Consider the following 24,664-nt stretch of genomic DNA (forward strand, 5'->3'; position numbering starts at 1 on the left):
AATTAATTTAAGAAATGCCAATTATTGCTACTGTGGACCTGGAATAAAAATAGTGATCCTGGATGATCTTCAATATGTAACTGTTCCTTTAAAATGAAATGAAAACACTATTTATTTATTTTGAATTTTAAGTTACTATGTATAATGTCCAGCTTATTGCTAGCAACCTACAGGTTTATGCTAATTGTTTTCAGGTAATTGTGGTATCACTTGGAACCTAAACTCTTGATTCCCATTAAGGAACTTTACTGGGAAGGGGGGGGGGGGGAGCGGGGTGAGGGTTGAATGGCTTGTGGCATAAAATACAGTGATGCTAGACATAAGAAGTGACAGGTTGCCATATTTTCAGCATTGCATTCCATATTATAAAAATCTTAAAATAGCTATCCAAAAATGAGCTTGGAACTAATAATTTCTGTCAGCCTCTGCATTACGTTCATATGTTGTTGTCAGTTAGCCTTCTAAAATAGCTGTTGAAGTTCCTGCTTTTCTTAAGTCATGTTGAGACTTGCTTTTCTGTAGCTAAGAAGCTAAATATACAAAGTAATAAACTACAGTTGTAATCATGTTTGTTTCTGTGGTTATATCACATTTAAAATATTGTTTTGTTTTCATTTTGCACTATTTACAGCAGGTAATAGCTAATACTGAAAGAAAATATGTGAGGTTGCAAAGTGAGTGAATTCTAGTATTTGGTCTTAGTTGCCTGCCTTGTCTTGTACTTTGTCCTTAAATGCTCTAGGCTCAGGAGCCATTGCTGTAACTTAGTTATTGTACCTCCCACCCTCAATCCAGTTCATTACCTGATTTTCTTCTTTATTTCATTTTTTAGAATGAAAATAAGCTTAAGTTCTTCCGGCTTGCAGCTACCAAACATCAGCACTTATATCGTCTTGCCATGACTGGTGCTGGCATTGACCGCCATCTGTTCTGCCTCTATGTTGTTTCCAAGTACCTTTCTGTAGATTCTCCTTTCCTTAAGGAAGTAAGTGATCTTTATTGGTGTCTATTGATTACAGGAAATAATCTGTGTTTACTTAGTGTCTTCTGGTATCTGCTTACATACTTACGTAATTACAATTTTCCTCAGAAAAAAAGGTAAGTGTTTAGGTAGCACTGCTTAACATTTACTGGTAGATTACAACTTGGTTTTGTTTTGCTTTATATCTACACTTACTAATGGGCATTTTAGTAATGTTATGTACAGGTTATAGAGGTTTACAAGAGAGATGTAATATGTATTAAAAAAAATACTGGCTACTTGTGGCTCTTAGCATATTTTCAAGGTATTACAGCCTTTCTCTTAAGAATGCTCTACTGGAATTGTGGCAAAAAAAAAAAAACTTTGTTATAAGTTAATGTGAGCTAAATCACTAATTATGATTTTTTTCCACGGCTTGTTACAGTGACAAATGCTTTATTAAACCAGGTTTTAAGGCTAGGATTTATTTTTAAAAAATTGTACATCTTTTGAAAATAAGAGTGTATTCCTGCTTTAAGTTAAGAATAAAACAGCCTTGTACAACTTCTGTAACCTTGCAAGAAACTTCTGTATATTGTTAGAGATTTTTCAAACTTAATGACTTACCACAGTATTTCACTGGGATTTGAATGCTGCCTTTCTTGGTCTTATTAACAAGACCTGGTATGCAGGGTTTACCAGGTTATAGACCAGATTTATCTGTTTTGAAATAACATTTCTTGCAGCAGAAATGCTATTTTTTGAGAAATTAACATCAAGACCTCATATATGGCCTGCATATCGGGATAGGTTCAGCTGTTTCTTTTAACCTGATTGATTGTTCCATTAACATGAACTGGAGTTATCTTTAATAATTGCTTATTGAATGTTTAATAACTTACCTTGATTATGTTCTTAAGCAGTATGTTGTACTTGATTGCATCCCTTTCTTGTCTAACAAAGGTGTTGTCGGAGCCTTGGAGGCTGTCAACGAGTCAGACACCACAGCAACACATTGATCTGAAGAAGAACCCTGAAATGCTCTCCAGTGGTGGAGGATTTGGACCAGTATGTTTGCTAAGTACAAGTGTCTATTTTGAAAACAGTTTCAGACTAAAAATTTCAGAGGTGTAATACCTTAGTGTTGCACATTAAAAGCACGTGCTGCACTTTTAAATGTATGTGTTTAATGTTTTCCAAGATATGGATGTGCTTAGAGGAAACATCATGTTTTTTGCCTTGTCCCAAGGGATTATGGAATGGATTATTCCTAAGGAAATGCACAGTTGCCAAATGTGCTACAGGGTTCCATGTTCTGATAAGCTGGGGGCTTTTATCACATCAGTTATGCCCAGAGATTGATTATGCCAGGCTATTATTACAGACAAATGCTTTATTACTTAATCTAGATTTTAAGGTTGGCATTTGTAGAAGTAATTTCACTTTTTTTTATTATTTCCTGATTAATTAAAAACATGTTCATGCTTTCTTTTTTTCCAAATTAAGCTAATTAAACTGGTATGCTAGCCCTCCTAAATGTGAGTAGTGGCTAGATTTAGGAAAAAAAAAAAAATCAAACTTTGTACAACTTTCATAGCCTTTAAAGAAACTAGTATGTTTTTAGAAATGTAAAGAGCTGCTGACTTTGCTGTAGTATTTTTTACCAGGATTTGAATGTGATAGTTGATAATATGTGTCAGCACTGTCTGTTAAGTAGATTTTACCAAGCGATAGACTAGATTTATCTGTTTCCAAAAGCATTTGTATTAAACGAACAGTCAGAGGGACTACAGGACTGCTCCTAGAAATTAGGATAGTTAGTCTATTTTGGTTGGTTTGTCAAGATGGAAGCTTACAGAAAGCTTATTTTTTGCTTCAGGAAAAACTGCAAGGGATGTTAAAAACTGCACAGTGAGAGTTGTGTAATTATGTACAAGATCGTGTAGAAAATGAAGGAAAAAAATAGCACTTGTTTTTGTCTTTCTTTAGGTGGCTGATGATGGTTATGGTGTTTCTTACATTATCTTGGATGAAAACTCTATCCATTTCCATGTCTCCAGCAAAATCTCCTGTTCTGAGACAGTAAGGGACAATTCTTTCCTGTATTTTAATAAATTTGACGAATATCTGCTTGTAAAACTGTTCTACTAAATTTTTTAGACAATGAGTAGGACTTACGATGTTGTTACACTGTGGGTTTTGACGCCTGTTACACCTGGTGTTGTGGATGACGTATGCTGTATGTTAATTTTTTTCTCAACTTCTATAAACTTAATAGCTTTATGAATCATGGAAACCATATGCTACTTCACTTAGGCTTTCAGGCATAAGGAAGGCCGTCTTTATGCAGGTATAGTTCCTGGAATTTATGTGAAATGACTCATACCTGTCCCATAAACAGTAAGATAGGAATCTCCTGGTTTTTGTTTTATATTTTCAGTTTGATTTGCCTCTGACTGTAGTTGTAAAGATAATGAAATGTGTGCTCTTTATTCTTTGAATTTGCTTGGTCTAAGTAGTTCTGAAAGGAAGTTGACCTATAAATTGTAACCTGTGCTTGGGAAACATAATTATCATAATTTATCAGAGTAACACCCAACTATTAGAATGTCGCATCTGTTCACTATCCTGCTGATTCAGAAGCGTTTATTGAGTGAGCTTTGATTCATCCTTCCTCTTTGTCTTATGACACGCTCAGTTTTGGCAGGATCACATAGCTGAACTAGTTTTCCTCTTTTGACCTTAACTTGTCCGAGAGATCTCGATGCCTTCAGTTAATCATTAAATATTAGAAAATACGACTTTGTTCTTACATAGGCACTTGAAAAACAATTTCAACTTTTAGTTTATACATTAGATTTCCCTGTAATTTTACTTATCAGTCAAGGCAAAAGTCCATACAGGGAAGGCAGCACTTCATGTGCTTGGCCTTGATACTAAGCTGTCTCTGCAGTAGGTTTTATAATGTAGCTAATGATTTATATTTGTAATTTTAGTTTCTTCCTTGTACCATTCATCTGACAGCATGAAGACTTTGTTTGCACTTAAGGAAATGTAATTTTCATTTTCAATACTTCATGTAATTCTTCAATACTAATAGTTTCAGGATTCTGGTAGAAACTCAACTGAAAAATGTTTTTATGCTTTTTCACAACTACTAAGTTGTCATACAATTTCTGAACATTCTTCTGTCTTCTAAAAATCAGCTTTTACAAAATCTTCATGTATAAAATAGTCGTCTTTTTTTTGAAGTCGTAATACATAGTTATAAGCACATGTTCTGAAAAGGAGATTCTCCCTTCTCTGTACGGAAACAAATACATAATGAAGAACTCATCAGTTAGTAACAGCATATACCTGGATTAATTTATATAGCATTAGAATTTCTGTGGTTTATATCCCAAAGTTTGAAAATTTTAATGTTAAAATTCCTTCTTTTGCTTAAAAGACAACCGTTGCCTGACTGTGCTCATAGTTCTTGTTTGTTTGTTTTTAAGGATTCTCATCGCTTTGGAAAGAACATCCAAAAAGCAATGGTTGACATCATGGGTTTATTTAACCACAGTAAAAACTGTACAAAGTGATTTGCCGTATTGGTGCAAAGCAACCTCCTGTTGTCGGAATGGGGACTCTTCTGAACAGTGAATGAAAGCAAGGCTTGTCAAACAATAGCTGGTGAAGAAGCTGAGTCACAATCTTATTGATCATCTATGAAAACCTTAGCAGTGGCTTGAATGTTTCATGATTTTTTTTTCCAATATTTTGGAAGAATTTATTTCCACAAAGGGTGTCTTTTGAAATCTTGTATGTTTCTAGGGATGAAGTATAGCATTATTGCATGAAGGTATGTGTATTCTAACTCCTGCAGTTTTCCCTTAATCTGTATACCCCTGTTCTTTTTTTTTTTTTTTTTTTTTCCCTTTCTTATAATTGAGTCTACTTCCCTCCCTGAATGGAAGGGATAAAACATATCAAGTCTTAAACTCAAGTCCTACGAAAGGTTTGATTTGGTATATATTGATAGTAGAATGTTCTTCAAAGTATCTGCTGCTTTATGTCAATGAATGACAAAACTTGTGGCTATTTACCTTCATTGACTTCCTTAAAACTAATTTCTTAAAAATGTTAAAAAAAATAAATATATTTATATATATACGCACACACAGTGAATCACACCTCACTATTGTAATATAAACCAGTGCATCACACTCAACTAGTGTAGTGGATTTTTTTCTTTTTTTTTTTTTTTTGGAAAGTATGTGCTACATTGAGTAGTAAAATACTATGTAAATTAGAAGGTATCACATTTTTCTTACTACTTACAAGCACGTTTGCCACATTGTTGATTTTTGTTTCCATATAAATGGACCTGTGTGCTTGTTCATGCCAGTGCCTTTAAAAAAAAAAAAAAAAAATCTAAACCCAGGAAAAAAATCTTATGCTGGGAGTCAGTTTTACATTATTTTAGTGATGGGTGAGGGGAAGTAGTAATGCATATCTAGTTCTGAAATTATAACTAGGTGGGTATGACATAAGTAGACTTGAATATCTTTGTGTATGGTGCAGCTAGGTTCAAAGCCCTAATGAAATAATTTCATATTAAATAGCAAAGATCATTCTCTATGAAATGTAGGAGTAACTGTTTCAGAGCTACAGATACTCATCAGCTTATTTTGCTGAATAGTGTCGGTGCTCAGCTGAGGTAAGTTTGAATCCCAGGGAATTGTAAAAATTATTTAAATGCAAGCCTGTTGGATTGTCTGGGAATCAGGGCTGCCTGTAGAGGTTGAGCAATTGCAGTCTTCCTTCTTTCAGCCTGGAAGGACCAATACTATGTATGGCCAGCTATCTACATGAGAAAAGCTGTGAAGGCAGTAGAAATCAACTCTAGAATGGGGAAATCCTAGCCTTATCAAATCCTTCCTGGGAGATGCCCTTGATCAAGCAGTTTCTGGAGGATACAACAAGAAATTAGGGTAGGGGAGTAGGGTGGACAATTTCACTGAAAAGGGGGCATAATATTCCCAAGTGCAGAAGTAAAATGGTTACTACAAAACCGAAGTAACTTGGTATGTGATGCTTCACTTCCGCGGGCTTTATTGGTGTCATTACTTTTTAGATCATGCAATGCAGTGTACCTGGTAGGGCAACAAATTTATTTTTCTGGGAATGTAAAGTACACGATGTTTAGTAATACAGTAAGTGCTGCTCCAGAGCTGTGCTAATTTTGAAAGCACTCTGGGGAATGATACAAAACTTCTCATTAGATTTTTGGATGTTTTCTGGCCAGTATTTCTAACTTTATATGCCTTTTCCTGTTTTTTGTTTTGTTTTGTTTTGTTTTTTTTCAATGTTCTAGATATTAAAACACTTCTGTGTGTATGTTTGAGGTAGGAAACCTTAACAAAGATCCAGTATGCATACTTAAGCAAATATATGCTTACATAAAGGACCCCCCATAGAAATTGGCCAAAGACTCATTATTCGATTGGGTACAGTGTGTGGGAAAGGAGACTTTGAAATAAGCCTTACTGCAGCTGACAGGCCTGGCATTTATCAGACTACTGCAACAACATTATTAGCGATATATTCCTTTGGAGCTGCAGAAATAATGCACTGTTTTTGTATTGACCACTGACCAATCCATACTTAAATTAACATAGGGCATATTAGCTTGTAGGTTTTCAAAAAAAAAAAAAAAAGTTTAGATTTGACTCTCAGGTGTTAAATGTTTTAAGTCTAATTATAGTTAGTGCAGTTATCAATGCAATTTTACATTCTTAGAGTAAGCATAATTGGCACAAAGTTGTTTTTGTAATTGTAAATGTTTAAAAGTGGTGTTAAATGTATCTTTTTTTTTTTTTAATTTGGGATAGATCATAATTCCTAAACAGATAGGATTTTATTTCATTCCTTAAAAACATCAACAGCGTGTAAATAAAATATGCTTTTTGGATGTAAATCTTAGCAATCCACAGTGAATGTAGGCTATTAATAAATAATTAATTTAAATCTTGATGTTTGATATGTGTACATACAGTAAAACTTACTTGCTTCTTTGCTCAAAAGCCATAGGAATGTAATTGAAATTACTTAGAGTTGAATGAACTTTATAGTACAATGTACTTTATTGTTGAAGTAAAATGTTTTGGAAAAATGATTCATCCATAACTAAACCTTGAATCCCTTGAATCACTTCTTGATGAGTGATAAGAGTTCAGGTTAGGATTGACTAGGTAGTAAAAGTCAGGTTGAATGATGATAAATTAACCTGTTTATTAAATAGCAGTGTGGAATTGATTGAATACCTCGAATATGCATTTTCAGAATTTCTTGATTCAGCTATTTAATGCAACAGAGTAGGAGAGCTTTGGTGCATTTAGAGGCTACCATTGTCCAGAATTAACACCACTCAAACTGAATATTCTTTTAAGGGTTGATCTTCTGAAGGACAAAAGAGGTGTGTGCCTGACCTTGAAAATCATGATTCTAATTCACCCTTTGTACCAATTGCTTTCTTGTATAAAATGTATTAAGCTGTTTTTTTATCTTGTTCACTTACTCTATTGTGGTTGGTTATTTACATTCAACACTGTGTCAATGTTCTACCCTCTTCTGTGACTTCAAAAAATAAAGTTTCACAATTACCACTACTTAGTAAAATGTTTTTGTGTCTTTTTTATCTTTTTTTGCTGGCTCCCTTGCTCCCATTTCTGGGCTTGTGAAATAATTGCTGTTAAATCCAGTTAGGAATGGTAGTAGGAGACTACTCAGCGTATTTTAGTAGTTACAGGGATGTTTTAGAAGTTCTGTAGATATTTTGCTGGGTAATGAACAATTTTTCAGGGTCAGTAGAAAGAAACAACATAAGTTTTTAGTGCAGATTTTTTTTTATGAGGTACAAATAGCTGCTGGAAAGTTTCTGTGAAACTGCCTGCAAGCCAATAAACAGCACTGTTTTTTGCTTTACAGTTAATAGTAATCCAGTATAGTAGTGAGTTGTAGAAAGGGCTTTAGGAGCAGAAGTTGGAAGCCAGCTATTTCACAGAATCACACAATCACAGGATAGTTGAGGTGGGATAGGGCCTCTGGGCCCATCTGGTCCCAACCCTACTCAAGCAGGATCACCCAGAGCAGGTTGCTGAGGACCATGTCCAGGTAGGTTTTGAAGATCTTCAAAGTGGAGACCCCACACAGCCTCTGAGCAGCCTGTGCCAGGGCTCTATGCACAGTACAGAAGGACTTCCTGATGTTTAGAGAGAACCCCCTCGTGTTCCAGTTCGGGCCCATTGCTTCTTGTCCTTGCATTGGGCACCACTGAAAAGAGCCTGGTTCTGACCTCTGCACCATCCCTCAGGTATTTATAGACGCTGGTAAAATCCTCCAAGCTATCTCCATACTGAACAGGCCCAGCTCTCAGTCTCCCCTCTAGGAGGGACGCTCCACTCCCTCCATCACTTGTGGCTGTTCTTCAGGCACTCTCCAGTAGCTCAATTGTAGCTCTTGTATGGGGCAGCCCAGAACTAGAGCCAGTATTCCAAGTGTGGTCTCACCACTGATCAGCAGCAGTCTTCTGCATAACAAATTATACCATAACAAATTATACCTTTTGGCTATAACAAACAATAGCTTATCTAGCACCAGGGCTTTGGGACTCTGACTTATTGTAATGTGAGATAATTTCCAAGAGGGGAGGTAGAGCAACTCCCATCTGAGAGCCTCTGGCTCCGCATTGAAGGATCAACTCTGAAACAAGAGTTGAAATTTAAATAGAACTGCCACCAATTAAAGTGACAGCCTTTGCTGTTCCCCCATATTTAACAACTTATTTCTTTTTAAAAGGTAAAGAAGAGCAATCTCTAATGTTTATGCAGTGTATAGTGGAAGGAAATGCAGTTGCTGGGTCATAATTTGTACAGCGGGAGAGTAACTACTGCTTTTCTCAGGACACAGTGGGAAATTGTAATGTGCCTGCTGTGTTTTGGTACCAGCTGCCCTAACAGTAGTGAACTAAGATTTACTCTTTCGGCATCTGCCTGGAAATACTCAATAGTTTTGGTTTGTTTTTCATTTCAAGCTGCCTTGGGCGCCCTGTGAGGGGAGGGAGGTTTCCCTGTGTGGAGAGCCAGCGGCCGTTGCCCCCGGGCGGGGCGTTATGGCGCGTGCGCGGCCTCCGGTAACGGCCGGGGGAGGCCGTGTGTGCCCTGCTCACTGAGGGGGCGGCGGCGGCCCCCGGGGAGGTGAAGTCCCTGGGGAAGGGGCAGGGGGCTCCCACGGCCCTGCAGGTGGAGTGAGGGGCGAGTCCTGCCCCGGGGGTGTGCCCGAGGGGGTCGTGATGGGTGCGTGTGGAGCTGAGAGACCTCAGCCGTCCCTGTCTGGCGTGTCCTAACGCTTGAGCCTCCCCGCGTTGGTATGGTCTGAATCCAGAAATAGGAGCGATGGCAGCTTAACGTTGGCACTGTGGTACTTAAAGGGCAGGGAGGAGCCTGGTCTGCCTCTGGCAGTAGTGGCACGGAGAGCATTTGGTCTCACCGGGCTGCTTAGGGCTATGAACCTGAAGCAGGATAATTATTGCTCTGCAAGCAACACCTCTGTCCAGGCTCTGTGCTAGGACAGATTCGATTGCTATTAAAAAAAAAAAAAAATGATTCTGATTTAAGCCTGAATGCTGTTAACATATTTAAAAGTTACAAGGGCACGTTCTTATGGTAACAAGCAGCTGTTTGCGTTGGAGTGGTGGCCTGTGTTTTCTAAAAAGCAGATTCAGGACCCTAACGACCACTTGCAGTGTTATATTTTTCAGTTTCATGTTAATTGAATCAATCTTTAGTATTGTGTGTACTTAGTCTATTTCATTCACTTCTAGATATAAAAGCTGTTCAGAAGAATACTGAAATAGAAAATGTAATTATCTTCAAATAAATGAGAAGGAGCTGATGGTCTGTCTATGACTATGGAGAATCAGATATTGCTCGATATAAGATCAGTTATAGATGGTGGACTTGTAACTGAAATATTTAGTCAAAATAATCCTTTTATTTCTGAAAATTTTAATCTGGAAACTGCAGTAATAAATAATCAATTTGAAGAAGGATTGTCATCTAGTCAAGGCAATCATTTATGCACTGTAAATGCGGGAGAGACTCTGTTGGATCACTTTAAGTATTCTCCTACCGCTGAAAATCAGAATGCAATAGCAAAAGTTGAAATATATCCACATGGAAACAACAGCTGTGGCAATGAAGATCTTGGAAATTACAAGGAATTAAATCTTCCAGAAGAAGATGAACATACATGTTCACCTTATCTGCCTTCAGATGGTGTCCATTTTCTTTCTTCTGTCATGACACAGCATAAAAATTGCAGTGTTCCAAATTCAAGCGTTTTCTCAGCAGAAGAAACAGTCGATCAAAATGTCAGAACTGTACCAGTAAGATTAAGTGAAATAGGAATTTTGTATGTGCTTATTTGTGCTTGAAATGTGGGGAACTACCACATTAAAACTTACATGAGATCCACATTATGTCTAAAGTTACATCATAAATTTTATACTATAACAAAATTCGTAGTAAATACAGCAATAAATTTATGTTTTGTATTACCATAAATAACATGAAGTGAACAAGTAGTTCTGACTGTTGTTTTATATACTACCATTGGTATTAGCAAGTATTAGGTAGTTGTACAAATTACAAATATTGTATTAATTTCTAGTTCTACAGGTGAGTCAGTACACATCTTAAAAAGTATGGTCCAAATGAGCTAACAATTAATTAATTTGCAACAGTAAATTGTGGCCTATATTGTTAAATCTCTGTAGAGAAAGTAGTTTTGTATGTGGTGTACTTTCTACATTTGGCAAAGTTTTTCTGTGTATTTTGAAGGTAATACCTCTGTTGCTTCAGTTACTATCTATAAAGTATTATCTATCATTAAACTTTCTGTGATGCTCACAGGACCAAATCCATGTGCTTTATGCAGACTAATCATATTTAGAATACTTTTGTGTGCTTCTATATTTCTTTATGGTTGTACAGTATCTTCTGCAGAAATCCCCTCATTTTGTTTTTGCTCTGTGGGCTGCTATTAGAGGAGCACCAAAGCTTAGTCTGAGAAACTATTTTGAAATCCCAGCAAGGTGCTAGGCTGAAGTCATGTGGCAGCTGTGAGGCTACCTGTGCAGGAAACCTCTCATCACAGAACCTATTGCTTACATTACCCAGCCCTTTGCATTTCACAGTGGCATTTCATCTTGAGATGCTCAAAGTCTACCATGATATTTACCTTATTTACCTTACATGTTTTAGGTTTCTTTCTGATTTCGGGTTATGGTTTAAAAGGATCTCTGGCTTGGGAGTTTCTCTATGCTCATGCTCAATATTATCAGTAGTTCTTTAATAATCAAAATAATCATCTTAAGTCTTTTGACCTTTTGATAAGATTCAAATTTCTCCAGAAAATAGAGATATCAGTAAGGCACAATGGTTCCTTTATTCAAAATCAAGCTGCAGGTAACAAACATTTGTTAGCCTTGGGTCTTCTATACAAAGGGTCTAAAAATAAGATTTAGAAAAAATCTTTCAGACCAGCTGCCTTCCTATTACCCTCAGAGTTTACCACACTAAATCTGTGTTTCCTTAATCAGTCCCGTTTCTTGAAGGTATTAGAACAAAATTATAATTGGGTTACGCATACTTTTAGTAAAATAAAAAAGCTGATTGGCTGTGTCTGTGCTGCTTACTTACCGTTCCAAACTGCTGTCTATATTATGTGGAGGAAGTAGGGAACATAAAGACTGAGAGCAAATTGTCCAATTCAAACAATCTCAATCCTAATTTGAGACTAAGAAATAGTTGGTTTTTATCTTTTCCATTTTCTCTTAATTTGCTTTATTATTGAAAATACAAAAGTAGATGTTAGGTATGATGCTATTATAGTTACAGGTATATTAGATCTGAACCATTACTACATGTTGAACAGAAAATGGAGAAATAATGTTCACATTTCAGTGGTATCTGGTAATGCTGTTTGCAGCATTTATGTGCTTAATTGTATCTTGAAAATGTAAATAATTTATAATTTTGAAGGCCACTATAAATCATTTTTGTTTATTTGTTTGGCTTTTTAAAAATGAGACATTTAATATATAAAAGTTATAAATTAAACATATTAAACATTCTGTTCTTCAGGTGTTTAGACCATTAATACCTCCAGTTGCAGGTGAGAATAACTGTATTTGTTATGACCAATATAAGGGAATCGAAACCAGCCCTATGCAGTCAAAAAACTTGCCAGATTGCTTAAATGGTAAGTGCCTCAAGTGGCTGAGTGGAATTTTTTTTTTTTCAATAACCTTAGAAAAGCATTTAAATAGCTAAATAACATACTTTCTAGATTTGGAAAATTGCATTATGAGCCATTGAGCCATTTCTGAAAACATTAGTAGAGCTAAGAAGGCTTGGAAGGAAACAAGGTTTGAAATGGATCACCATTTCTTTGTGTATGTTCATGTTGCTTCAACCATGTAGTTGTCTTACTTTTGATTTTTTTTTCCTTGCTCCTATACCCCTTCTCCATTCATTCAGGAGAGTGTGAAGAAAATATTCCTTCTTGCAAAAAAATTTCCCCTTTGGATTTTGTCAAACAATGTTTTTATTTCACTTTGAAGTCTGACAAGAGGTGTTAAAACTGTGGTTTGCACTGATACTACTGATGATAGTAAGCTCTTGAGTTGGTGTATTCTGCCTGTTCACAACCATGCTCAGGGTTAAACCGACTGCTAGATTTGGTCTGAAAGGATAGTTTTTCCTGAAGTCTGAGTGGACCAAGAGCACTGAAGAAAGTTGCCTTCTTTTTTGATGTGGAATGTAGTCTGCTCTCTCTAATGGTATTGAGGAGACTTATTTAACAAATATTCTGTATTTGCAGGGTGATACTTCGTGGCCCATGTTGTTTTTTGTATCCCTCAAAAGAATGATTGAGTTTCCTTTTTGTGTACCAAGCCTTGTATGTCAGTCAGTGTTAAACAGACAGCCTACTATCATGTAGATGCTATCTAGCAAAGCAAGTGTTCTCAAGTTGTTCTTTCTGGCATATAACGTCCCTTATAATGCATTTAGTCCCGCAGCCATCCTTTGTATGTTAGCAATATACAGTCTTTACAATGGAAGCTGACATATTCATCTGCCTTGCTAACGTAATGTCATTGCTAAATGAATTTTACCAGATGGGCACAATAAACCTTTTAGAGACATCAAACAAACCCATACTGAAGTCTGTTTTTCCCAAGTCTGTCACAAGAGAATATTAAATATTCTTTCATAAGACTGTAATGCCATAGTGACATGAAAATCTGCCTTTATTAACACTATAAATGATCTCTTGGTATAAAAACACTGATCTCTTAGTAAACAAAATATTCTTTATTTTATATACTAGAATCTTCCAGCGGTATTTGTGGCTTACCTCAGACTAATGCTTCTGCCTATGATGAAATAGTAAGTATGCATTTATTTTTTTTTAATTTATTGTATTTGTTTGGAATTCAAAGTAGATTTTAAAGCATGGCTACTAAGATGCAATACTTGATGTTTCAGGCTGAGGTAAGAGAGGCAATTAGAAATGTTATTGAGAATTACCAAGACAGAACAATTTTTCAGAGTTCAAATGTTGGCGAATCTGGCTGCAAGTTATTAGCATTGCATGGTGTAGTGGAGGAACCCAGATGTTTACACAGAAATGATACCAACCCTGTGGTGATTATATTCTGTAACTGATAGCAGAATTGTATGCTAAAGAAAAGGAATTCTTAGAAAGGATTCACAAAGGAATCACTTCTAAATAAGTGAAATGAAACCTTGAAACAGAATGTGGTGTTTTATGGTTAGGGAACTGAATCTTAGACCAGCATAGTAGAAAACTAGAGTAAAACAAAACAAAACAAAAACAAACAAACAAACAAAAAAAAAAAAACACACGCACAACAAAAACAAAAATGCATAACATGCAAAACACTCCCCATGCAACAATTTAGAGAACCAGGAGTCCATCTCAACTAGATTGAGGAGATACAGTACGGTACCTCAAGAACTGCTTCCAGAACCAAACAAAGTGAAAGGGTCAAAAAGCAAACAACTTAATGCATAATAATGAGTTTGTCTGAAAGACTCCAGTCTGTGATTATGCAGCTTTATGAAACGCATTGCCCTTATGAAAACCTTTATATCTTCATGTTAAGAATTAAAGTTTCTTAGACGAAAGCTAATCATTAGTTATTTATTCCAGGTAATCTGTCAGTTGGAAGGAGGTACTCAAATACTCTGCATAAACAACTCTGCCACACAGGAACTAAAACCAGTTTATCTATTGCCCCAGTATCAAGACCAACATAATTATCTTCAATCTGGTAAAATGAAAGTTAAAATTATCTCTAACATGTCAGATAGCAAGCACATCATGGTTAATGTGCAACTGCATGTGTTTATATTCTTACGCAGCGACAGTGGGAGATGAGCCACAGTTAGCATAGCTATCACAAGTTATTACATTATTTTATAACTGAAAAATGCTAGGCACTTCAATGTAATAAGAAAGATGAAATGAATATGTAGAATACAATGCAAGCATAAATATTTGCATACATTTGCATTTACCATAGCTTGCCACCAAGTGTCACTGTTTCTGTATAAAACAAGAGCAGCTTCGAGGGCTCTCAGGTATACTTTAGCCTTGGGATTTAAAATGTCCCACTGATTTTTGCATCATTTGGTGAACTTGAATTACCATCCATTTTTAAGGAAGGTGCTTTCTGAGGCCCTAAAATTAATGGTTTAGCTATTCTGATGTTTGGTGGAGTAATACATTTTCATCTTAGAAGCAATACAACACTTGAGAGAATATTTCTTTACTGAAATATAGCTTCCTCAGAAAGATAAACATGGCATATTTCATTATTTATCACTGTCATTTTATTTATTTAAATTGTTAATAATTATGTATTATTTTATTAACTTCATTACAGTGCTGTATGTTGATGTCAATGTGAAAAGAAAGCCTTTTAATATTAAGCACCATACATAAACACGTTTCAGACATTTTTATCTTATCAAAATATTATAACTCTATGCCATTATGCCATTTGTTTTTTAATGTTCTTGGTGTCATAGAGTAAAAACAACCTGTGCTCAAATTCCTAGCTTACAAATTGGCGATTTATTCTTCTTTAAGTTTTTGGTGGTGGTAGTTTTGCTTTTGTTTTGTGTGTGTGTGTGATCAGCTTTTTATTCTTGTTCTTTGCAATGAAAAAAAAAACATTCCTGGAGAGAGAACTTCTAGGCCACAATTCATTCATTCATTCATTGACACAATTGTAGAGTAAGTTTGGTTTCTAAAGTAGATTGTAACAGGAGGTGAAGAAAGAAGACAGACAGTGTCAGGGAAGTAATTTCTTTGTCAGTATAAGAAGTTCAAGCTACCTATTTGCAGGTATGCTTAATTAAAAAAAAAAAATGCAAAAAATAAACTGTATACATGTAGTAGTTCTGCAGTCTTCAGGTAAATATCTTCTTTTCAGATGTGGGCAACCCTGTAACAGCTGTACTGGGGCAGTATTTGCCTGTTTCAGGTAAACTGGATCTTAATGAGCAAGAGGTAAAGAAGCTTTATTCTTTGCATTTATCAAGTAGCAGCATACATTCTTTTTACTTTCCTTAATAAGGGTTATTATGTCTATGTCAGGAATAACAACCATGAATTTTCTAAAGACAGTTTAGTTAGTCTGGACAGATCAGTTTTGCATCCAATACAATTTCTGTTGTGGTTTAACCTGGCCGGCAGCTAAACACCACACAGTGGTTTTCTCACCCTCCCCTCTCCCTCTCTGGGATGGGGGAGAGAAACAGGAAAGTGAAGCCTGTCAGTTGAGATAAAGACAGTTTAATAAGAGAGAAAAATAATAATAACAACAATAATAATAACAATAATGATGATAATAGTACTACTACTAATAATGTATATGAAACAAGTGATGCACAATGCAATTGTTCACCACCCGCTGACCAATGCCCAGCCTAACCCCAAGCAGTCCACTCTCCCCCCATGGCTAGCCACCCCTATATATTGTTCAGCATGACGTCAGATGGTATGGAATACCCCTTTGGCCAGTTGTGGTCAGCTGCTCTGGGTCTGTCCCCTCCCAGCTCCTGCTGCACCCCCAGCCTGCCTGTTGGCAGGACAGAGTGAGAAGCTGAAACGTCCTTGGCCTGGTGTAAGCACTGCTCTGCAACAATTAAAACATCAGCATATTATCAGCACTCTTCTCACCCTAAGCCAAAACATAGCACCCTACCAGCTACTAGGAAGAAAATTAACTCTGTCCTAACTGAAACCAGGACAATAAAGGTATCACAGAATCATGGAATAGCAGAATGGTTGAGGTTGGAAACTTCTGGAGATCATCCACTCCAGCCCTCATGCCAAGCAGGGTGACCCACAGCACGTTGTGCAGGATGGCATCCAGGCAGGTTTTGAATATCTCCAGAGAAGGAGACCCGACAGCCTCTCTGGGCAATCTGTTCCAGTGTTCTGTTGTCTTCACAGTAAAGAATTGTTTTCTCGTGTTCAGATGGAACTTCCCTGTGTTTCAGTTTGTGCCCGTTGCCTCTTATCCCAGTTTCAGAATTTTCTGGAAATAATACCAAAATTATAAATAGTTTTCCCTGAGAAAAATAAATGTTTTCCAGTTTTCAGAACTTGAATTTTGAATTTAAATAGATTATATTATTTCTCAGAACTGTTATGCAACTCTTTTGTGGGGAGGAAGTAGGAAGGCATATTGGCTTTTACAGAAGAAGGGGACTGTTTTCTTCCAGTAAAATTCTTTACATTCTCCTCATGATTAGGATTTAGTAGTCATTATGTCTGATTAATTCATAATTCTTTTATGTTTCTTTTTTGCTGATGGAGTAAGTGGTAGAAAAGTATTTCAATTTATTTTTAAAAATGAAAACTGAACAGAAGACCAGAAATCTTTGCAGAAGTTTGATTTCTAGTGTGTTACTTCCAACAGAGCTGTTAGCAAAAATCACTGCAAATTTTTACCTGTTAACTTCTGATTTATGTGAAATGAATATGTGATGTCAGTACGAGCACAGCAGATGGGTTGTGAATAGCAATCATTGTCATAAAGGAGGGAACTGAAAACCCAAGGGCTAGAGGAAACAATCAACTATAGAGTTTTTCAGCACTAGAAGTAGTATATCAGCAAATTTGTGCCTAAACATTCTGGCATAGTGATATAGGCTGGACAGCTATTCTTTTCTCTTTAATTTTATCCTCAGTCTGTTGTTCCCTAAATTTCTTCTCTTGCTTTAAATATATTAATTTTCCTCTTCCTTATGGTCAGCTAGATTAATCACCAATTAAAATAACCATGATTTACAGTTACTCACAGCCCCTCATTTTACGTGTATTAACAGCATAATCCTATTTGTTCTTCCCTTCTCTCTCCATAACCAGGCTGTTATTAATCGCATATCTGAAGAGACAACAGATCTGCAGTCTGTTTTGTTGGCCTGTGATCTAATTCTTTTTTAAAAATTTGCTTAGTCTTCAACCAATTAGATGTCATATGGTAGATGAACATAATGTAAATTATCAAGTCACTAGCCAGTTTCAGTTGACTACTGGAAATAAAAGCAACTGAACATAGAATTATCAGTATGTTGAAAACAGTACGCTAATACTGCAGCACTGAAAGCTGTTCTTGGTACTTCACGCCAGGGGAAATGGGGATCCTGACATACCGAGCAGTTTCACAGAGGACATGCATGCAATTTTAATGGTTTTAAACTTCTATGAGTTTTATCACTATTCATGGCAAACAAAGCATCCTTGGAGCATTTTCTCAGTGTTACTTTATCTCTTCTAACTCATGAAAGTCTTTTTAAAAACTTAACATAAACTAGTTATATGAATTTTATCTTAAACAGTTTGAACATGGATCCTTACAATCGGCAGCTAGCACTGCCACATTCCAGCCAGAATCAAACGTGCAAGTGAAAGTGCCTTCAGCTGGGTAAGATGAGTGAAACATTTAGTCCATGATGACTTCTGCATTTTATACTGGAAATGACTCCTAGACATCTTTGTGTTACATGGCTGCTTCTCTCTTGTAATACAAATGCAGTTCTGTACAAATGCTTTCTGTGTGTATCTCAGTGGTCATGAAGCCTGTTGGTGGTGGTCAAGGCTGTCTAGCATGCTTCCAGGGTTTCTTAGGATCAATGCAATTGTGGTGTCCATGTGTCTGAAAAACATTTAATTTTCTGAATTAGTGAATATGTTTCCAAATGTAAGTAATGTGCTTTGCCCATATTTCTAACACTAGTGGAATTCTTTTAATAATATTTAATTGGAGATCATTGTTAAATACAAGGCAGATGCAACCCCAAGGTGAGAGGTGAGAATGCTTTGCAGTTGCTCAACTATCACTGGATTCTGTGACTGGGGGCTGATTTGCCCCAGGTAGAGACAGCTGGTTGGTAGCAGGAGATTACAGGTTATTTAGTCTTCTCTTTTTGTCACCTGCTCTGTGACTCTACATTTGTTAAGTAGCTCCAATAGTGCTGAGGGAAAAAAGAAAAAACAAAACAAAACAAAACAGGTTTTTATTGTTTTAAATGTATAGACTAAATTTCACAGTAGCTGTATTTGTATTTTTTTTTTTCTAATTTTTTTTCCTTTTTCAACCTGTGTAGCCTACCTTGTCGTTCAGGGTTTACAAAGTCTAAGAAACCATGTAACTGCACAAAATCTCAGTGTCTTAAATTGTAAGTAATAGTTTATCAACATTTCATAAATGCTAGTAGCAGTGTATATATGAAAGGACAAACATACAATAAATGTATTCCACTGAACAGTCCATAGGTGTCAAAAGTTACTCCTCTGATCCTGAGTTAAAAAGATCAACAGTTTATGTAAACTAATGTTCACACAAGCTCAGAATGTAGTGCAGAGTTTTGGATGACTGAATATAATAAAAAATACGGAAAATACAATAAGAAGCTAGAAGGTAAAGATCAATGTGTATCCAGAAAATAATTTATGGAATGTAATTGCTGTGTAGTGAAGCATCTATCTGGCTGCCGTGCATAATAATATATGCATAAATATTATGCACACAGTATTATTATGTTTACATGCATAAACATTATTTACATAAATAAGATGCATGGAGCCGTGTACATAATGATTACTATTTGATTCATTTGTGGAGTGGGCTTGTTTTACAAAACATAAAACTGAATGAAAGAGAGAAGGATTTTGTATGGTTTTGGGTATGATTATATGACTGAGGAAGGGGACATTTTTCATGAGTAGAAACTATAAATTCTGTCTTGAAATAGAATAACATTTAAAAGCAGTTAATCTTTTCATTTCTTATTTTGCCTTATATGTTAATCACAGATATTGTGATTGCTTTGCCAATGGTGATTTTTGCTGCAATTGCAACTGCAATAATTGTTACAACAATCCGCTTCATGAAACTGAACGATTTAAAGCCATTAAGGTAAAAAAAAATACAGACCAGTATCATCTTTGTGAAAAATACGTATGAAAAATACAGAAGTATTGTTTTTTCTCCAGTAAAATTCCTTGAAATGTTATTTTTATATTAAATAGCACTGTGGTGTCTCTATATTTTTCTTACATAAATAAATACCTATATATACATATTTAATTTCCTTTTATAGAACTTCTGATACTTTGGATTAAAACTGGTGGTATGATAACTGAATGATAATTTTCATTCTTGGAAGGAAGTATGGAACCCCAAGTTTAATTTCAGAAATGTTTTCACTTAAAGGAAAATTTATTGTGTCCCCAAATTAGAGGAATTTAAAGGAAAACAATTTATCATTATCCAAATTATTATTCTCATTGACAGATCTTCTGCAATTGTCTGTACCAGTCTTTCTGGTTGATTTATTCATGAAAGATAGAGTACTATGGGGGCTGATTTTTGTTTGTGTTTCAAACTTCAAAATCTGGGCAATAATTTAATCTTAGACGTATATATGTCTGTTATGTTTTGTAAAGTTTAGAGTGAAAATGAAAGGTCTTATTCTACTGCTGATACTTTAAAATTAGGATATATTAATGGCTTTGTTATTCTTGCATGCAACTCTCCAGAGCTCTTTTGTATCATTCAGATAATCTCTGGATTGTAGAAGAATTTGATCTAATTAGATTTATTACTTTGCTGAATTCGACCAGTGGAAGCTACATCGGTTTTTGGGATCAATGTGCAACAACTGGTTTTCAAATCAAGTGCTCTTCAGTAGTTGTACTGATGGGGTTGTTGACGTCTGTTGATGACTGTCTTTCACTGTTGCAGATGGCATCCTGGTAGAGAATAAGAGATCTTGTCTGTGCCTGAGGAAAGCATACTAGCTTCTGTGTCATCCATAAATATTGGACATAAAGTGTATAGAATCCCTTTAATCAGCCTTTTAGTAGTCCATGGCATTTGTGAGGTCTTAGGATGTGAAAAAAACTACATTTCCAATGGAATATCCAATGCTGATTTCATTGAATGTTCTTGTATTGGAACATTAATAAATATCATTAATACTCATGAGATGTACGTGACCATATATGCACTATTTTTCACTGGCAACTTTTTATTTCTGGTGAAAGTAGGGTCAGCAGCGAGACAAAACCAGCCCCAAGTGAATAGCAGATGGGTCATTTAGGATATTATTTGACCAATTTGAGTTGCTTTCTGTGATATAGCCCAGTCAGCTTAATATTCTGGAATCTTTGAATTTCTGCTTTCACATGCTGTAGAAGACTCTTTTATATATGTTCTTCATGTCACCAAGGATGAGTAGAAAGTAAGAAATTTGTAGTTAAATATTGCACGGCACTCTTCAAGTGTTTCAAAGTACGTCTTTGAATGTCTCATAATTTAACATTTTTTGTTTCAGGTCTGTCTCGATAGAAACCCAGAAGCTTTCCTACCAAAGATTGGGCAAACAAAACTGGGAGAAGTTAAACCTCACCATAACAAAGGATGCAATTGCAGGCGTTCAGGATGTCTCAAGAATTATTGTGAGTGCTTTGAGGTGAGTCAGGTGAATTTTCCTATTGTTGATTATTACTTTAACATTGATTTTATTTTGTAACTAGTTCTTTCTTTGAATTGTTGATCATAAAATTTTTTGAACATAGGAGTCACAGTCTCATTCTTGTCATGTCTTTGACTTCAGAGAACTGAATCTAGCTGAAGTTGATGAGTTAAAAGGCCAGCCAGCTTGCTGACCAGAACACTCTTGCCCCGCTTGGTCAGGTGCACCCCATCCTGTGTCAGCATTGCCCTGTCTCTTAAACGTATGTTTGAGATCGTAGAACCCAAAACCTTGAGCATGGCACCAGCCATGCAGCCAATTGTTCACTTGGTCTGTTCATCTCCTTCTTCTTTGGTCCCAGCCTCCAAATGGGAAGATGGAGGAGAATATTGCTTGTACTCCTGATCCCTTTAACATCTTTCTGAGGGAGATAAAGTCCCTTTTGATATTTTGGAGTCTCTGTGTTGCAGCCTCATTAGATCCTGCATGAAAGAGTAGGAATGGGTGGTAGTGTTCAGGCCCCAACAGGCTTGGAAGACTCTTCATAATATCATGAATGCAGGTAATGTTTTCTGCCAATCCAGGTAGCTTTAATGCTCAGTCCACAAATTGAAGGGGAGCAGTCTGTGATTTGTCTGTGTACAGAGCAAGGGAGTATCACTATTCTCCACAGAGAATCCTTGGAGGGAACTGACTTGCTTCCTCAAATTGATACCGACAGTCTCACTCTGAGAATATAGACCAGTATATCTAGAATAAGTCCCTGGTGATATAGGTCTAGTCGTTCTTCAGTTGTATGTTTAATTTAAGTTTTATATAATTTTTATACAAATATTCTGTATTTGCCAGGCTAAAATTATGTGTTCCTCTATTTGTAAATGCATTGGTTGCAAAAATTATGAAGAAAGTCCAGATAAAAATCCACAGCTGACTGCGCTAACCTACATGGACATAGGAAGTAATGAAGGAAATAACCCAGTTTTAACAACAGCATTGGAAATATTACCAAAATTGGAGAAAGACAGGTGAATAGTTGGAAATAGTAATGCATAACCCATTGGTCTATCTTCAGTAATGTGTCATGTAACCAGTATCATATTTACCTAAGAAATAATGACTAAAATGACAGGTGGTTTGTATAAAAGGAATTACCTTCACATAGCTTTTTCCCTCTTAATTAAATAAATACATAAAGGGGAGACTATTCCTACCCCTTAGGAACATATTATGGAGACTTCAAGGACTTACATATTAGTTCTGCTTTAAAAACAGAAGTTAGTTTTGTGTTGATCACATAATTAATTCTCTTCATAATCCCTTCCAGTCCATTCATTTCTAACAAAACCTTTCCCAAAGAAGTAGTAAGAAAATTGTTTTTATTATGTTTGTGGTGTTCAGACAATAATAATTTTGAAAATATTTGAATAATTTCTGCTGTGGATAATGTATAGATGGGGTAGATGATGTCAAATTATGCCTTTATTTGAATTGCATAAAAGAAAGAATAATGTTAATAATGTAGCCGAATACAATGTTAACAACTGGTAGTTTAAAGAGTTTATTCAAAGGAAGGGGTGGTAAAATGCCATTTCGGGAATCCTTGAGGAACTTGGTGCTGTTTTCTTTGCCAGCAGTAGGCTGAATTTACTGTTAGTACCTTAGTTAAGAAGTTTGAAGTTTGTCTTTTAAATTATTTTCTGTATTTAAAATGGATATATTTTATACTAAATTATTTTTTCTCTTTCAGACTGAGATATCTATCTTGGGAAGAAGTGAAAGCAACATGTACTTGTCTCCTGGTGCAAGCTGAAGAGGCAGAAAAACGAGGATACTCTGACTGTCTAGGTGAACGTATGATCATGGAGGAATTTGGGAGGTGTTTATCCCAGATTTTACATGCATAATTAAAACCTGCAAGACTGAAGGTTTTCAATAATTTTCCATGTATTACAAAGCCAATGAGTATTAATATGGATATATTGTCAGTCTCCACAGTGCCGCTGCTTAATGATCTTACCTTGATCTTTCATAGGACTAATTTCATCGACTTCTCATGAATTCTTTCTGGGTTATGCTGGTGTAAGTGAAATCCATGTAATATCCAACATTTTTTCAAGTAACTTAATACAAAAGAAAGTTTACTACATTTCCTACTAAAAAAGATTTTCTCTGTACTTATGATTTTCTGAAGAATTGGCCCAGTCTTTACCTAGACTCTAATTAAAAGTCAGTTTAACTTAAAATGACTTTGGATGTTTTTGAGTAGACATCCAGTAGAAACTAAGTAAAAATTTCCTGTCTTATTTTGGTTATTATGTGAATGGTGAAGCAATTTAATTTCCAGTGGTAGTAGGTAAATCTGCTGTGTTAAGCTTTGGATCTTCTCTGGTTTGGCAACTCATTTCTCCTGTCTGCTGATGTACTATTTTTGGAAAAGAGAGCAACATTGTCAATTGGTTTGGTGTTCATTGTTGGAAAAAAACTTCTAAAACAATACTGGCATCCTTTTCTTAGTGCCACTCTCCCTCCTCCTCCCTCACTTCCTACTCCCTCCCCCTAACTTTTTTCTAACAGTGGCTTTAGTAGACATAGAGCCTGTCTAATAAAAAGTAGGAATTTGACGTCCTTTTTTCTCCTATCTTAAAGTACAAGAGTATGTGACAGAAAAATCTTTTATGAATCTTTTAAGATTATGAAATCTTATGAAAAGATTTTATGAATCTTTTATACAGAATTAAAATTTGCTGAAACCTAGATTTGCAATCCAGTTTCCCTTAAAGTTTTGAATAACTTTTGTTTGTTTATTTATTTTTGGTATGTTTAAAATCTAAAATGCTACACACTCAGTATGTATAAAAACTAAAATGTGTAAAATTTTCATATCTTCTCTGTGATATGTTTTCTGTTTCTCATTCTCATTGTTGTTCAATTTTATTTTCTCCAGTAGGAGTAAGCTATTTGCTGCCATATTGTTATCTAAATGATTTGACAGATTATATCAAAAATAATGCTGTTTGGTTTTAGATGTATTTATGCTAGGTTAATAATATTTGCTTGAATATTTCTGACTTTTGTGCTGAAAAGAATAAAGATATTCTCCATGTCATGTTGATTCATTAAAAATAATCTTGCCAGAATAGTAGGTAAGAATTCATGCTATTTAAAAATAAATAAATAATAATAGCCTTTATTTTTGTGGGGAATATTGGAAAATTTTAGTAGACACAGGAAAACATTTGTGTCATTTTATAAAATGCTGTCAAATTTTCATTTGGAGTACCAAGTACAGTTCTGGTCATCTGTGCTTAAGAAAGATAAAAGTTAATTTGGAACAGGTGCAGTTCTGAGAACTGGGATCAATGTGTGTGTGTGGAATATCTATCTTTAGAAACAAACAAAGGAGATTTTCTGCTTTATCTAGGCAAATGAAGGCAGAGAGGAGATACGATGACTCTTTATAAATAAATCCAGTGTATAAATATCAAAGAGGAATAGAAGCCATTGTAGATAAAAGATGTGAGTACAAATCACACACATTTAGAATGGAAAATAAACTCTCGTAACCATTCAAGGA

At 35.6% G+C, this 24,664-nt stretch overlaps 2 protein-coding genes across 16 annotated transcripts in view; both read left to right on the forward strand.

Moving 5' to 3' along the window:
• Positions 1 to 6,709, forward strand: part of CPT1A (carnitine palmitoyltransferase 1A) — a 38,089-nt gene extending 31,380 nt beyond the window's left edge. For all 8 annotated transcript variants that reach the window (XM_084520480.1, XM_084520476.1, XM_084520482.1 and 5 more), the window contains exons 17-20: positions 833 to 985; positions 1,925 to 2,029; positions 2,951 to 3,043; positions 4,459 to 6,709. In XM_084520480.1, coding sequence (XP_084376606.1) covers positions 833 to 985; positions 1,925 to 2,029; positions 2,951 to 3,043; positions 4,459 to 4,545 — 438 coding nt within the window. In that variant the 3' untranslated portion in view covers positions 4,546 to 6,709. The remainder of the gene's footprint in view (positions 1 to 832; positions 986 to 1,924; positions 2,030 to 2,950; positions 3,044 to 4,458) is intronic.
• Positions 6,710 to 9,140: 2,431 nt separating this feature from the next.
• TESMIN (testis expressed metallothionein like protein) lies at positions 9,141 to 24,149 on the forward strand. 8 transcript variants are annotated; one of them, XM_084522337.1, is made up of 11 exons: positions 9,141 to 10,391; positions 12,151 to 12,268; positions 13,400 to 13,458; positions 14,246 to 14,366; positions 15,534 to 15,610; positions 17,950 to 18,035; positions 18,718 to 18,789; positions 19,427 to 19,529; positions 20,950 to 21,087; positions 21,940 to 22,115; positions 22,838 to 24,149. In XM_084522337.1, exons 1-11 carry the CDS (start codon positions 9,909 to 9,911, stop codon positions 22,992 to 22,994), a joined length of 1,590 nt encoding a protein of 529 aa, XP_084378463.1. In that variant the 5' UTR covers positions 9,141 to 9,908; the 3' UTR covers positions 22,995 to 24,149. The 8 variants fall into 8 exon arrangements, with proteins under 8 accessions (XP_084378463.1, XP_084378464.1, XP_084378468.1 ...); XM_084522338.1 differs by having other exon boundaries at positions 9,141 to 10,376; XM_084522342.1 differs by having other exon boundaries at positions 9,141 to 9,865.
• Positions 24,150 to 24,664: the final 515 nt, after the last annotated feature.

This window comes from Aythya ferina, assembly GCF_964211825.1.
Source record: "Aythya ferina genome assembly, chromosome: 5".
NCBI lineage: Eukaryota > Metazoa > Chordata > Aves > Anseriformes > Anatidae > Aythya > Aythya ferina.